Source organism: Leuciscus leuciscus, assembly GCF_965113295.1.
Source record: "Leuciscus leuciscus genome assembly, chromosome: 12".
NCBI classification, from domain to species: domain Eukaryota; kingdom Metazoa; phylum Chordata; class Actinopteri; order Cypriniformes; family Leuciscidae; genus Leuciscus; species Leuciscus leuciscus.
In genome coordinates this window covers 27,440,457-27,456,275 of record NC_138736.1, presented here as the reverse complement: position 1 = coordinate 27,456,275, position 15,819 = coordinate 27,440,457, and the positions used below count along the sequence as shown (strand labels likewise).

Sequence of the window (15,819 nt, the reverse complement as noted above, 5' to 3'; positions counted from 1 at the left end):
CTCACCTTGTTAAGTTTGATTTTACTTTGTTTCTGACGGCTGTGCAGGTGTCCTGAAATGTGGTACAGAACTGTGCTAGACCGCAGCCGAGTGGAGCCAAACGGAGAACCTCCCTTGACCTGCCCGCGGCGACACTCTGAGAAAAGGTTGGGCTGTTGTTATAAAAGTCAAGGGCATTGGGGATACAATCCATCAAGAAATAAAAACATACTGCACAAAATAAATTCCACTAATACATAAAAACAAAGAACACAATGCATCTTTCAAGAAAAATTCCTGTGGTACTGAGGTTGCTATAATGTTTTGTTTTTTTACTTTATAAATTAAAATAATAAATAAAATTATAAAAAGTATTACTACATGAACAACTCAACCTTTGTAGCATTACATTGACTTGAGCTTGTAATACAACAATACTTGAAATAAAGTAAGACAGAAAAATGGGGCAATGTTCCTCTAATATATGGTGAAGTAACAAAGAAAAATCTAAACCATCATCCCCTAACAACTTGAATTCTTACATACATTTTTTTAATGTACCAGCAAAAATTGGTGGAAGAAAATGTAGCTTATCATTCTGTGAATGTTTTTGTAATTTTGTGAAGAAAAGCAGAGATTTTCTATCAATACTTCCATGCAAATAGTGCTTGCCACTTTTATTGAGTGCAGGTTTACTCAAAGTGGCCCGTTTTCCTTCTATTGCCCTTCATGCTGCTGTTACACAAAAGCTGGTGTGAAACAAGAATAACTTCCTTTATGCTGGTGACCTGCTTTACACCAGTGGTTTCCACAAGTTGGGGCTCTGCTATCAGAATGTTTTCATTCCCACATTGAAAACATCTGTTTCAACTGATCGAGTGACTGCTAAATACTGCAGTAGGTTCATTTAATTTAGTCTTTTAGGTCTTGAACTAAAACAGTCTGTCAAGGGGACATCCTAGACTACAGCTGAAAGTTTACCTGAAATGGTCTGACAAATGCAGTTTCCTCGGTGTCCTGTGGTGATGTATTTTCAACTGAAACACTTTCTGTCTAGATTTATTTGGTTGCGTTAACATCTTGCAATTGTGACTTTTTAGAGTTGCATGATATAAATTCACAATTGCGAGTTATAAAGTCAGGATTGCGTGATACAAAGTCAGAATTGTGTGATATAAAGTCTCAATTGCCTGTTATAAAGTCAGATTTGTGAGATTTAAACGTGTAATTGCAAGAAATAAGCTTGTAATTCTGACTTTATAACACGCAATTGGGAGATATGAAGTCAGAATTGTGAGAATTAAAGTTGCAATTCTGAGGAATAAGTCAGTCTTTTTTTCCTTAGAATTGGACTTTATAACTCACAATTGTGAGTTTATTTCTCACAATTCTGAGAAAAGATATCAGAATTCTGACTTTATAACACGCAATTGCGACTTTATATCACGCAGTTCTGACTTTATATAACAGTAATAAATATAATCAGAATTGCGAGATGTAAACTCGCAATTGTGAGATAAGAAGTCGCAATTATCTTTTAAAATGTTTTATTCTGTGGCGGAAACAAGCTTCCACACAAACCTCCTAGTTATTGATAAAAAATGTTTTATGAATCAGATAAAATTCAACTCGACCCTTAATTTGAAAAACAAAAACTAGGCTGCCAAGTGGCTGAAAAAAAAAATTATATATATATTTTTTTAAATAATAATTTTTTTTATAAAAAAATCCATTACTATAACCTGAACAAATCGACCCTTAATCCAAAAACCTAATACTTTGCTGCTAAGTTGCTGAATAAAATAAAAATGTAATACAATAAATTAAAACACTCTGGATTACTATAACCTGAGACCGAGACCAACTGAAAGCTGTTAAACGTAGCTGGTGAGATCAAAGGACAAATATTTCTCTTCGGAAAAAACTTTGGAGGAAATACAAATGAATCCAAACTTCCATTTCCATTTTCCATTCATTTTCTTTTCCAATCTTTCACAATCAACATAAAGAATGTGCTTCGACTGTGCAAAAATAAAAATGAAATAAGGAAAAAGTGCCAACAGGAGTATTGTAGTGCAATGGTTACAGCGGTAGAGACAGAGACAAAAGCATTTGAAATGTGTGGAGTCTCTGTGGATACTGACCATGAATGTATGTGTGCATGTGTGTATGAATGTGTAGCGTGTAGCATTTTTAAATCAGCCAGCTGAGGAAACAAGCAGACAGCCAGGCTGCCAGTCTCAATTGCCGAGGGCAACAGGGGAAAAATGTCACTCATTGCAACCCTGCCGAACAAGGTACCAAGGGAAAGCAAAGCAGGAGTAGAAGGACTGAAGGGATGGAGCGATAGACAGACAGAGAGAGAGAAAGCAGGGAAGCTGGTTATTAGAGAGGGATAGAGATCACTTCAGCCTGCAGGGCCGGAGAAGGAGAGGGGCGACAGAAACTCATCCATAAAAGGCTTTAGTCAGCAGGGAGTCCAGCGGCATAACACTTATTATAGATCCTAATAAATGAACTCCCAATTTACTGGCAGAACAGGTCACGAGAAACACAGAGAGGGAGAGAGAGAGGGAGGAAAAGGAACAAAAGGCGAAAATGTGAAAAAAAAAAAAAGGACAGACACAGTTGCACAGGGATTCCCTGCTCCACATGGTTTCCTTTTGCTGCTTGAGGCCAAAATCTGATCCCGGTTCTCAATCACACAATAAACAGATATTTGTCATCATGCCTCACCTTAACAAGACAAGCACAAAAAAGGATCATGTGAGGTTTTTTCTTACACTATAGACATGTTTCACCCTGTGGACATCCTTAAAACATTTGTCTAGTAACAATGTTCAAACATATACAGTACACACACACACACACACACACACACACACACACACACAGAAGAAATCTGTCATTTCTGAAAGTCATTTCCACCACAACTCAAATTGTGGGTTGTATTTAACAGGATTCTGTAATGGAAATGTTCACAATGTTTTTGCATAATTGGATTTTTTTATAAAAAAATACTGACAAATATGTACCTTAATTTTTGTTTTCTATGCACATCATATACCTTTTTTTACTGGTACACTGATGTCTCCATGATAGCCAAGTACACTAAACTTTGATAAAACTTTAAGTGAAACATTGTTGATTGTGATGAAATTGACACCATGTCAGAGTCATAATTTGTGCAAAATTTCTATATTACCTTCCATAATAAATAATACAATGATTTATGTTTATTTCTCTCTTTGTTTAGGTTTTCCTAATTTTTTATGAATAATAATTAATATTTAATAGTAACAGTAATAATATTTGTATGACACATTTTTATATTTTATGATTCAAAGTCTGGGTCTGGGACATGTGTAAAACAATATATAAAAAGGAATTTAAACTAAAAAAAAATAAAAAAATAAGCAAAAATAAATGATGATAGTAAAAAGTTAAAATGATTTAATAAAAATCCATGCAAACACACATACACCATCATCATGTACTAACCTTTCTTCTCCTCAAGTATGGATTTGGCTTTGGTGTCGGTGACGTCTTTAAAAGAGGCGAGGAAGAGGACAACATCTCCTTTCTCATTCTTGATAGGCACAATATCCAGCAGACACCAGAACACACTACCTGCAGTAGAATTGAGTGAGGCAAAATACATAAAAACACACATACACACAGTCTTAATGATGTAAGTTATGGGGGCATTCACACTGTAAAAACTGCTACTGCTACCTGATCCCAGTACCTGCGTGACTCGTCATAGATGTACACAGAGAGAAGTAGTTCCGGCTACAATGTTCTTCCGAAAGACGCATTATTCTGTTAATAAACGCAAGTTTACTATCGCTCGCTATAGCGCCAAAAGCGTCAAAAATAAAGCCTCACATTGATAAAGCCTCACAAATAACATGCAAGTATTTCGGTCCCAGACAGCAGTCATTTAGTAATAGCCTATATTCTTTTCTTTCTTTTTTTTACCTACACACCAGTATGAATATTTTTGTTATTGCATTTCAAATAGGGCCAATTTATAGGCTACTCCTAAGCCTACGTTTTTAAATTACAAAGGGCCTACTGATGTTTTTGTTATTGTATTTTCAATATTATAGGCTATTATTTGTGCATAAACATATGTGGTTATAGTAAACATACCGTTTGTTTGAAAACAACATATTTGGTCATCCTTGCTGCAAGCTTACAAGAGCGATAATATCATTAAATGTGAAGGGGGGCCCTAAAATATTTTCTTGGGGAAAAGGGGGTCTCAGACAAAAAAAGGTTGGGAACCACTGGTGTAAACTATTAGTCAGTTGTAGATTTAGTCATGACAATATGACATCAAAACACTGTTTTTACATTCCTGGAGTTATTTTGAACGGGTTCATCAGTGCACATTATTCCAAAGGAAAAATATTGTCTTCATAATCAAAATCAAAACTGGCTGAACCTCTGAAATGTCTTTTCTTTTCTAATAATGTCTCTAATGCCACTCTGGCTATCGGATAATGTCAACCATTAACTACTTGAGCATTGTTTTAGCAAACTTGCACCTAATTCTGGTCAAGAGAATATGTCAGATTATAGAAGTAAAATAAGTTGCAATTCACAGTGACCTTAAATAGTTTTTCTGAATTGAATAAAACTAGTTCATTTAAATGTTACCACAGGAAGCACATTTTTAGCTTACTTGGCAAAACATTACTTCCAGTCTATTTAAAGAGTTAAAAACCTGAAACAAAAAAAGATCAGCACATCCAAAAAGAGCAACACCATTATGATACCCAATTCCCATGTAGGTGTGTGTGTGAATGCTTGTTTGTCTGTCTGTATTGAGCGGTGTGGGTGTGCGGCAGGACATTTATATGTATGCTTAGTTGTGTGTGTGTGTGTGTGTGTGTGTGTGTGTGTGTGTGTGTGTGTGTGTGTGTGTGTGTGTGTGTGTGTGTGTGTTTCTCTCTTCACCAGTAGCTGTTACTGGAAGCCTCTAGGGGAATTCCGTCTGATTGCTCACAGCTGGAGAAGTCTTTGTCAAATCTCTCATTTCCTCACGAAAAAGCCTCACCATTATGGAGAAGAAAAGGGGATGAAATAATAACGCTCTCTAGAACAAGTGCGCTGGAGATGTTCCATTCAATACAGAACAAAGGGGGAGAGGAGAATGAGCACAAGGAAAAAGGTACAGCGAGGTTAAAACCCAGCAGCAGCATTTAAAGATCTAAGACCTTAGCCAACTAAATCATATGATATGATACAATACAATACAATACAATACAATATAATATATGGAGCAGGAGGAATAAAACATAATACAAATATATATTTTTGTATACATTTAATATTATTTATTTATTATAAATTATTATATTATATAAATATAATTTAAAAATATTATTATTACTTTTAAAAACCCTTTGTTTTTAACACTTACAGAAAAATACCATGGTGGTGTCATGGTGCAGCAGATACTATGGTACTTTGATGCATACCATGGTACTGAATGATTACCATATTCATGAAACATGGTGTGTACAGGTATTGCTCAAAAACACAGTACCTATGGTGGTATGCCATATTAAGGACAATTAATCCTAGAATTTGCATTTGTAAAGTCGACAGCATTGTGTAGTAGTATTTTCTTCTCAATGTCATCGTAAATTCCACAAATAAACTTGCACACCTGCTGGACTTTATTTTGTAATCCGACTTTAGAGTCTCTCTGGTGCTTTTGGCCAACCAACTCTAATAAAACCATCTGCTTCTAACAATGGCTAGAGATTTCACTTTTTAAAGGTGTGCTGTAATACCTCCATGTGCTATTACTAGTAATGGATCAGTTTAACCTTCCATGTATTATTACTGGTCTACTTTCACAGTGGAACTGCTTCTAAGTTTTACAGTTATAAAGAAATACTGCAAATATTGCTAAATCATCTAACAGTTTTTTTTCTCACCAGTCTTTTTGTAGAACATTATCTCCTCCTTGAGCTCGCTCCGTTCCTCGAGCGCAGAGTCCACGTGAAGAATGATGTTCTCGTTGGTCTCCGGCCCATACAGAAACTTGCATGCGCAGCTCTGCTGCATGACCTCGGTTCGGGCAAATCCAGTGAGCTCACAGAATCCATCCGAGCAGTACACAATCGGGAAGCCTTTGGACACTTGTGCATTGGCCAGGATGAAGTTGCTGTCTGTTCCAAACACAAACATCAAGCAAAAATATTAGTTTACTAATATTTATTGTGACCAGTTATTCGTTTTTTTTACTTTAACTAGATGCTTCCATATGATTTTAGTATGATAATTTACCAGAGGCCATGTTGGCACAAATTTCTAATTAACTGCAAGGGGACAAAACAGGTTAAAGGATTTCCTGCTATGTTCACTGAAACAGTTTTCACCTCCTGTTTCTTTCTATTTTAACTCTTGATCTCTTGAAACAGAACCTGTAAAGTCAAAATCTTTTTAAGTGGAACTGAAGTTGATGCAGCTTGGTCAAAACATCTGAGCAAAAACAACTGAATGCTTGAAACTGATTCGGATTATATACAAGAAAGTAATTTCCGTCCCCCAAATGACCTTTGTAGAAAGTGTCCTGTCCATGATCCTTCATAAATCATTAAAATGCTGGTTCGGGCGCTCAAGAAACATTTCTTATTATGATCAATATAGGAAACCATTCCGCTGCTTATTTTATTTTATTTTTTATGTGGAAATCATACAATTTTCAGGATTCTTTGATGAATATAAAGTTCAAAAGAAAAATGTATTTGAATCTTTACAGTCACTTTTGATTAATTTAATGCAACCTTGCTGAATAAGAATAGTACATTGTATTGTATACAATACTGTGCAAAAGTCTTATGCACGTTAGTATTTTCACCCCCCAAAAAATGGTTTAAAGACAGTTATTTAAATCTTTTGCTGTAGTGTGTCATGAGAAAATATCAGTTTACATTTCATTAATTTTGCCATTAATTGTAATAATCCAGTGAGATCTTTGTATGCACAAGGAGTCTGACAACGGCCGGTATGCTCCACACTGAGATCTGATCTCACCACCATCGAGTCTGTCTGTGATTACAAGAAACTAAGACAGACTAATCCCAAAAGAACTGTGGCAACGTCTCCAAGACGCTTGAAGAAACCGACCTGCAAAGCTACAGTACTCTGAAAAGTTTTAGGCATTTGTGTGAAAATGCTCTAAAGTGAGGAGGCTTTCAAAAATAATGTCATAAATAGATTTTATTTATCAATTAAAGAGGCTATGTGTAGTTTTTCTTGCCTGTGTGTGAAGGGGTTGTAATCTCACATTAAAATGATACACTTGGCGGGTTTTGCTATTACCTCTGAAAGCAAGTATTCTTATTTCTATGTGAATGCTCCGGGTCGGATTTACGGGTCGTGACGTGACTGAGACCTGCATGCGCGCTCCCGAGCCTCTCGCCTCGTCTACTGACTTTGCACTCAACAGCGACGACACTGCAACTTATGACATGGGGTCTGCTAACACTAAGAAACGACCTGCTCCCAGCACAACACAGACTCCAACACAAACTCCACATAATGATAAAAAACTTTATCTGCTGTTTTATCTGCTGAAGCTCATCAGGCCAAACGCGAATCGGATCAACTTCGGACGAAAACACGGATCAACATCGGCAGGGCTTTTGAATCATGGAGAAACCTCCGCTTTGTTTTGGGTATAAAAACAGACCCGGAGTTGGCTTTCATCCTATTGGACAGGTAGGCTAACATTACTAGAAAGCATGTAAAACATATTTTGATTTTGTGCTTTAGTTTTTTTTCCTGCTATCATAACAGTACAAACACAGCAAGCCAGGGCCCAACTACATCAAATACATAAAATAAATAATGGTAAACTGTAATAAAATAGCAAGGTAAATTACAACATATATGAGACATGAAATGAATACAAAAGACTGTTCCAGGATAACACAAAGTAAGTGCTTCAGAATGTTGCTTTTATTTTATGTACTAAATCTCCTGTCTAACGTTCGTCATCCCACTACTATTATATTGTTTATACTAGACAATTCCAGACACATTCAGTACAGTAATGTTACTTACTACGGTCTTAATGTTATACTGAAATTGTTTAGTGTAGTTCACTAACCGTTTTCGTTATCTTACCGTAAATTTACCTATGTAACACCACATTACATAGGCTAAATGCAGTCAATGTAACATTATCATGGTACGAGCATGGAGCATTAGTTCAACGTCAAGCTGTTAAAAGTAGCCTATTATTGTAACGTTGCAGTGGGAGTTTACCTGAGTTTCCAGCATGTTGTGTGATGCTTTCTCCGGTGTGTTGCGTTTCAGTCTGGCCGGTACCCAGAGTGCTCGCTCATGAGTTCGAGCACTTGCTTGTAAACGTATTGGTTGCAATCTGAAACATCACTGCTAGAGGCCACTGAAAACTACATATAGCCCCTTTAACTTCTATTAACTAAATAAAATAAATATTTGGTGTGACAACCCTTTGCGTTTAAAACAGCTTTTGTCCTCGGTACACTGGCACATAGTTTTTCAGGTAGCTTTGCAGATAAGTTTCTTCAAGCGTCTTGGAGATGTTGCCAAAGTTCTTCTGGATTTAGTCTGTCTCAGTTTCTTGTAAACAAAGACAGACTTGATGGTGGTGAGATCAGATCTCTGTGTGGAGCATACCGGCTGTTGTCAGACTCCTTGAGCATACACAAATCTCACTGGATTATTACAATTAATGGCAGGAATGTTTGGAAATGTAATCTGATATTTCCTACTGACACACTACAGTACAAGATCTAAATAACTGGCTTAAAACCATTTTTTGTGTGTGTGAAAATACTAACATGCCCAAAACTCACATGACCTTGCATGCATCTTAGACAAAAACAAAACAATGCCTTTCACATGTAGAGCCGTTGAAGCTTTCTATTTCATTGCATAACCAATTTCCTGCCTGGATAAAAAAAAAAAATGTATTTTGACTTGTTTTATTGTTTTACCCTGTCATTGTGTCAAAACAGATTAATAGCATCCACGCATCATAAATGAATACAGCAACACTGCCTTGTAAACGTTTCTCGAAGGACAGCTCGTGAGCCTCATCTCTGAATCCCCAGACTAACGCACATGAGCATTATTAAATGCTGACATTTATGAGAAGCGTGCATGTGGCGAGACAACAGACATTTGGTGCTGAACGACTTTACTGAGCATTGTTCTGCTCACATAAGCAAAAGTAAAGTTAGGCTCTCATTTATAACAGTGTACGTGTTGGAGGTCAGACCCAGAGAGATATGAGAAAAAAGATGATGAGAGAGAAGTAACAGGAAAAAAAGAAATATTTACAGGGCAGGGAAAAGAACGATGCTGAGAGAACAGAAAGAGAGAGCAAAGAAAAAGGTGAAAGAATACTGACGGGGAGAATAAAAAAAAAAAAGAGTAACAATACATAAGTGCTGGTTGGCTGACAGGCACAAGTTAGACAACAGGATTCTTTATTGATGAACAACATATCACAATAGATTATGGCAAAGATTTAACGCTTTAAAAGCATAATTTCTTAAAGGGCGTGTTATCTTTAAGGAGGACCCATTTACAAAGCCACTTTATAAAGTCTTGATTTTGTTTTTTGTCTACTGAGAATAGGTTTTCATGCTTGAATAAAAAAACAAAAACATAATTTTTTCACATATTTTACATTATTGCAGCACCTCTCTTGGGTCTGTCAGTACTGCTCTGTTTAGTTTACGTATCTATAAAGCCTCCCCAAGTGAAAAATAAATATACTATTCGAAATACATTTATTTTATGCTAAGTATACTACATATACATTTACATATTTATGAACTTAATATAAATTGAACACAATTGTACTTTAAGTATGCTAAATTGGTATACTTTAAGTCTGCTAAATTGGAACAACTAATTTTGTACTTAATGTACTTTAGTTAATCGGAAGTAGTGCTGAGGTGCAACTAAAGATATACTTATTTGATTGTGCTAAAACAAAACTATTGCAAGTATACTTTATATCTTGCATTTATAGACTGATATTATACAGAGATCTTACTATCCTTACTAATATTGATATTAAAACACATTTAGGCTAAATATTAAGAAATGTGCACAGTGCAATAAAGAAGTACTCCAAATAAAGTTCAATTATAATATTTATATCAGTACATTTACATTTACAACAGTCTGTTTTGTTACAAAGAAAACAGAAGTGTTATAGCTTTGGCTATTTATTTATAAATAGATATATAAATATATAAATATACAGTATATTATCTAAATGAGTAAAGGGTGAGTTTTGGAAATTAACCTGCAATAAACCAATTGGAGTCTCCCATTCCCTTTAAAAGCCAGTTGCGCTCGTATTAATATTTTAAAGGGGTGGTATAATGCCCCTTTTTGCATGATGTAAAATAAGTCTCTGATGTCCCCAGAGTGTGTATGTGAAGTATTAGCTCAAAAGATATTTTATATAGCATGTTAAAATTGTCCCTTTTTGAGGGTGAGCAAAAACGTGTCGTTTTGTGTGTGTCCCTTTAAATGCAAATGAGCTGCTGCTCCTGGCAAAGGGGACGGAGCTTCAACAGCTTGTGTGTTAGCAAATCCTATCATCTCTTCTCAACATGGACTCACCCCCTTTGTTGTGTTCCAGGAGCGGGTTTATGTAAATTCTAGGGTTGGTGATGTCACTAACCCGATAGGAAAACGATTTCTTTAAAGCAAAAATCTCCCTTTGCTTTGAACTTTGAGCGTCGTAACTTTGCAGATGTTGTTTATGCTCAAACAGCAACATTACACACTAACTAAAGTTAGAAAAGTTAAATCATAATCAACCCTTTATGTTCAACACTCTTACAGTGTAATTGAATTGCAATTGTAATGTCACCGAAATACATTTGAAGTTTATTCTGAGTGAATTCTGCATTTCAAAACTTAAATACAAGAGTAGATACTTAAAGTGTACTTAAGTATACTTGGAATAGTTCCTCTAGCACAAACAAGTAGCCTATATTTAATACAACTTTAATTGAACTTCGGCACTGCTTTTGGACAACTAAAATGCATTTAGTACAAAATGAATTGTTCCAATTTAACAGACTTTAAGTATAACAATTTATAGCATGCACAAATAGGCTACATTTAGTTATACTGAAGTACAATTATTTCACTAGGGTATCCTTTCGAAAAACCCAATGTGCTCTGATTAGTTGGCTGGACCAGACTGTTGTGATTGGTCAACTTTGATTGGTAACTCAACCAGTCCTCGTCCTTTTCTGAAAATGCCCAGGGTGGGAATTTTTGAAATGAGAAATATTGTGACATTTGACAAATCCCTTTGGAGTTGACTTTATGCTTTGTAACTTGGTAGACCTTTTTCATGCTCAAACAGCAACACACTAAAGAAAAAAAGCATAATAGGTCAAAAAGATGTAATTATTTTTTACATCGCTTATAAAAAGCTGGTGCAGCAGTGTGCACTTCACTTTCACTTTTAAATTAGCATCAATTCATCCTTCGCAGGGAGTTTGATTTACATGCGATCTGAGTCTGACCAATCAAAATCCACCATTTTTGTCTGACAAAGCAGTCAGGAGAGTTAGTAGATTAACATCGGTGGATTTGAACTTGGCTTTAACTGAGGCAATCAGTCACGACACATTAAAGAGCCACAAAAACAGTAGGCCTATTTATTGTTTAATTTTCTTTGACTGACCAAATTTAAATTTACTCTCTTACCTTTGTTCTTTGATTAACATTAATGACACTTTAAGACCAGCCGCTGCTGACAGAGATGCGATCTGACACGCGTTCCATTTTCTCACAAATCTCTATACGTTCATTTAAGACTTTTTTAAAATCATTTAAGACTGCTCTTATGAGGACACTGTACAAAACGGACATTTTGGCATAATTTGTGTGTTATGGTTTGTTCAAGCCCGAAAGAGAACTCGAAACTGACGCTCGTCTTTTCTGTGGGTCGTGTGTGTGTGTGTGTAATAGGCAGGACTTACAGCGCGGTCTCTTTAGTCTTGTCGCGCTTGAATGGTTTAAAAGCATTCACATTAATAAGAGCGTGATCATACAACGCTAGTCAACGGGTGACAGAAAAACACGAATACTGCGTAACTGCATTAATTAAAATGTTTTTTTTTGCGGTGCCGCGGTGGGCAAGTAATGAAACCGGTGTTGCGACTGAACACCGTGTAACACCGGTAACACCGACTATCGTAGCAAGCCGCGTTTTAATATGTGCGCAGGTGTGTAGTTCTTCTTTACAAATCAACCCTCAACAAACTACTTGTCTGGCCTTAAAAATTTATAATACAGAATTATTTAGCGCGTCAGCAATTCAAACAGTCTACTTTTTCTATTGCAGATTTCGGAGGGAATATATTTACGTACTGTACACTATTATATCTAAATGAAAAAAATTTGCATTCTAAATTAGTAGTAGTCCATCCGTATAATATTGTTTAATTGATTATCAGCCATTTAGCATAAAAATATAATTGTACAATTTTTAAATTTAGATTACATTTTTTTTTGGCTTGTGTACACCCAACTGATGTGGCATAGATTAAGCATTATGATAGAATTAATAGAGCAAAAACATACAAAAATAGGGATTGAAAATGGTAGTAGTTATGGATTTTTTCAATGACTGACATTGATGCATGCTAAAGTGGGCCTACTAGCCATTCCAGATCCACATCTACAGACAGCACATCCCAGAAGAGAAATCTCTCTATCTTACTGTCCATCTACTCACTCCGAGGTCATAACCTCTGGGCCAACAGAACGAAAACAGCCGGAAAAGACCCACTTGTTCAATCCAAGTTGTAGCAGAGTGTTTGTGTGAGTGTATCTAAGCATATTCATGTTTTATATAAATATATGTGCACAATGTATATGTTTGTTGTGCAATATGTGTCCTTCTCCTATCCTCACACACGTTTTCATGTGTGCAGTCACAGACAATGTGCACAAGCAAAAAATAAATATTATACTCCCTCACTTCCATACCAGACCTCATGTGGTTTACTCTGTCAGTTTATGTTTAATTGGACAGATTGAATCAAGGCTGTAAAAACAGGGTGTGTGTATCTGTGTGTTTATGCGAAAAACTGCATTTCAATTCTGAAAAACATGCGGAAAAATGGAGGGGAAAAAGGTGGTGAGGCAGGAGAGAGAGGGGGGAATGTCCATATTTCTCATCTGCCCCAGATTGCTGTATAAAATACACACACACACACACACACACACACACACACACACACACACACACACACACACACACACACACACACACACACACACACACACACACACACACACACACACACACACACACACACACACTTCCTCCCTCTGTCCCCATCTTGTGAGCCTATGTCCCAAACAGGAACACCTGAGAGCTATTTAAAGAGGCAGTATGATTAGTGAAGGGAAGGATGGAGAGAACCGGTTGAGAAAGAGAGAAATGTTTGGGAGAGGGAATGGCAGAACAGATGTTGGAACCTTCTATTGCAATGCAGTCTTACATTTTAAGCAGAATACAGCCAGATCACACTGTATGAAATACTGTATCAGACAATGCAATGTTCTAAACTTGACGTCTTAGCTGCACCTTTTTACATCTGAATCAATCAAAACATCTTTAACATCAAAAGTTAAATTTGTAATTTAAAGTTGTCATTAGAGGCACACAACAGAATTGCAAAAATAATGACAGAAAGTGACAGTTAACCCAAAAAAAGAAATATCCAACATCATTTACTCACCCTCATGTTGTTCCAAATGACTTTCTCTTTCAGAATACAAAGACACTTTGAAGAGGATTTCAGTGGTTTTTGTCATTACAATGAAAGTCAGTAGGGTCCAAAACATTAGACCCCACTGACTTTTATGAGCTTCTGTTTATGTTTGCTGATCAATGTTTATATGTGAATAAAAGCCTAAATTCAATCTGTTTATCATTTGGACTAAACCGCTCAATTCATATGGATTAGTTTTATGACCTATTTATGAACTTTTTGAAGCGTCAAACTAGCGTCAAAGTTGTGTAGCGGTCTATGGAGGGACAGAAAGCTCTCAGATTTCATCAAAAAGATCTTCATTTGTGTTCCGAAGATGAAAGAAAGTCTTACTGGTTTGGAATGACATGAGGTGAGTAATTAATGACAAAATTTAAATTTTTGTGTGAACTATCCCTTTAACAATGTTTATGATTATTTTTTTGTTTAAATCAAATTGCTTACAAATGGTTCTCTTAAAGGGGTCATATAATGGTACATGCACTTTTACAAGTTGATTGTACTGAAATGTGTGTTGGCAGTGCCTGTACACAACCATCATATAATGATAAAAATCCATCCAGTGGTCTTTTTTTAATCTCCTTTTATGTTTTCTCCCGTCTCAAATCAAGCCGTTCGACCTAGTGACGTCACACGGTCAGGCGCCCCTCCCACGATTGTTAATTGACAGCAGCGTTTCAACACAGACCCGCCCTGAGCGAGCTGTCATCATAGTCCGCGCGGACATTGTTGATACGCTGGAGAAGAATGGCGTCTAAGCGATTGTGGTGTTCTGTTCTTGGGTATAATAAGGAACACAGCAGTCATTTTGATGTTCCTAAATCTGAACCGCTGAAGACGCAGTGGCTGAGTTTTGTTTTCGAAGGGAATATTCCCCACGATCAACGTCAATGCTTTCATGTTTGCGCGAATCATTTCTCACCAGACTGCTTTATAAGGGAGGGTCAGTATAAAGCTGGTTTTGCTAAGAAGCTGCTCCTGAAAAAAGGATTGGTACCAACTATTTGTGTTCCTGCTGCACCTCCAGAAGAAGAAGTGAGTGTAACGTTTTATTAACCTTTATATTAATCTTTGCAAATCGCTTGCACGCTTTCACGATGAATGTGGCTAAGGTTTACACTCAGGGTACATTACGGCATGTTTTCTATGTACAACGTTCTCAATATAATTCATAATGCCAAGTTTATAATGAACAATGCGTTATGGTTATTGTGTTATTACAAACTGTGTACGCAGTACGCACAGAACAGAGGGGCGGGGTGAGCAAAGCTCATTATCATTTAAAGCCCCATGCACTTAAATGGCGTGCTGAAAACAGAGCTGTTTTTGACCAGGTAAAATGAGTGTTTTCTTACAATACTAATGAGAATTTTTTATTAAAGTGTTACAAACTTTTCATTTAGACCCTAAAGAATCATAATAACTTGTACAAAAATGGCATTATATGACCCCTTTAATGGCTTCTATACGAACTTAAAAAAGGCTAAATATTACAATTTTTTTTTCCAAGGTAATAACCGGACGTTTCCCACTGAATGAAATGTGATGAATACTTCTAAACATTTCATTGCATTACACATACTGCTCCACATACTTCTTGTAAACAACAACAACAACAGGCAGTGTATACAGTATAGTGCACAGTATACACCAAGCCATTACAGTTTTTTACAATCGCTATGACAGTTTTTTCAATACATTTAACAAGTTTCCTAAACTCTTAACGCACCAACACACCTAAAACACACAATTGGCAAAACGGTTAATTTCATGCTCAAAATCACACATTGTAAACTAAACTCCAAAACTAATTTTCAAAATACAATAATACACTGACACAATACACAATGTCTAACAAAACACTGCAAACATGTTTCAAAATCAAATAATTATTCAAAACACTAACACATGTTCTCTTCCAACAGGAACATTTAGTCAATCATAACACAATGACAAAAAAAACACTATCATCAGCTGAAATTACAGAAACTGCATTATTTTA

The 15,819-nt window shown here is 36.2% G+C and overlaps 1 protein-coding gene across 1 annotated transcript in view; it reads right to left on the bottom strand.

Annotated features, from left to right (window-relative positions):
- Positions 1 to 15,819, bottom strand: part of kcnh8 (potassium voltage-gated channel, subfamily H (eag-related), member 8) — an 80,465-nt gene that overhangs the window by 55,549 nt on the left and 9,097 nt on the right. Inside the window, exons 2-4 of the mRNA XM_082185684.1 lie at positions 5,934 to 6,167; positions 3,481 to 3,609; positions 6 to 136 (exon numbers count right to left, since the gene is read on the bottom strand). Of these exons, the coding sequence (XP_082041810.1) occupies positions 6 to 136; positions 3,481 to 3,609; positions 5,934 to 6,167 (494 nt within the window). The remainder of the gene's footprint in view (positions 1 to 5; positions 137 to 3,480; positions 3,610 to 5,933; positions 6,168 to 15,819) is intronic.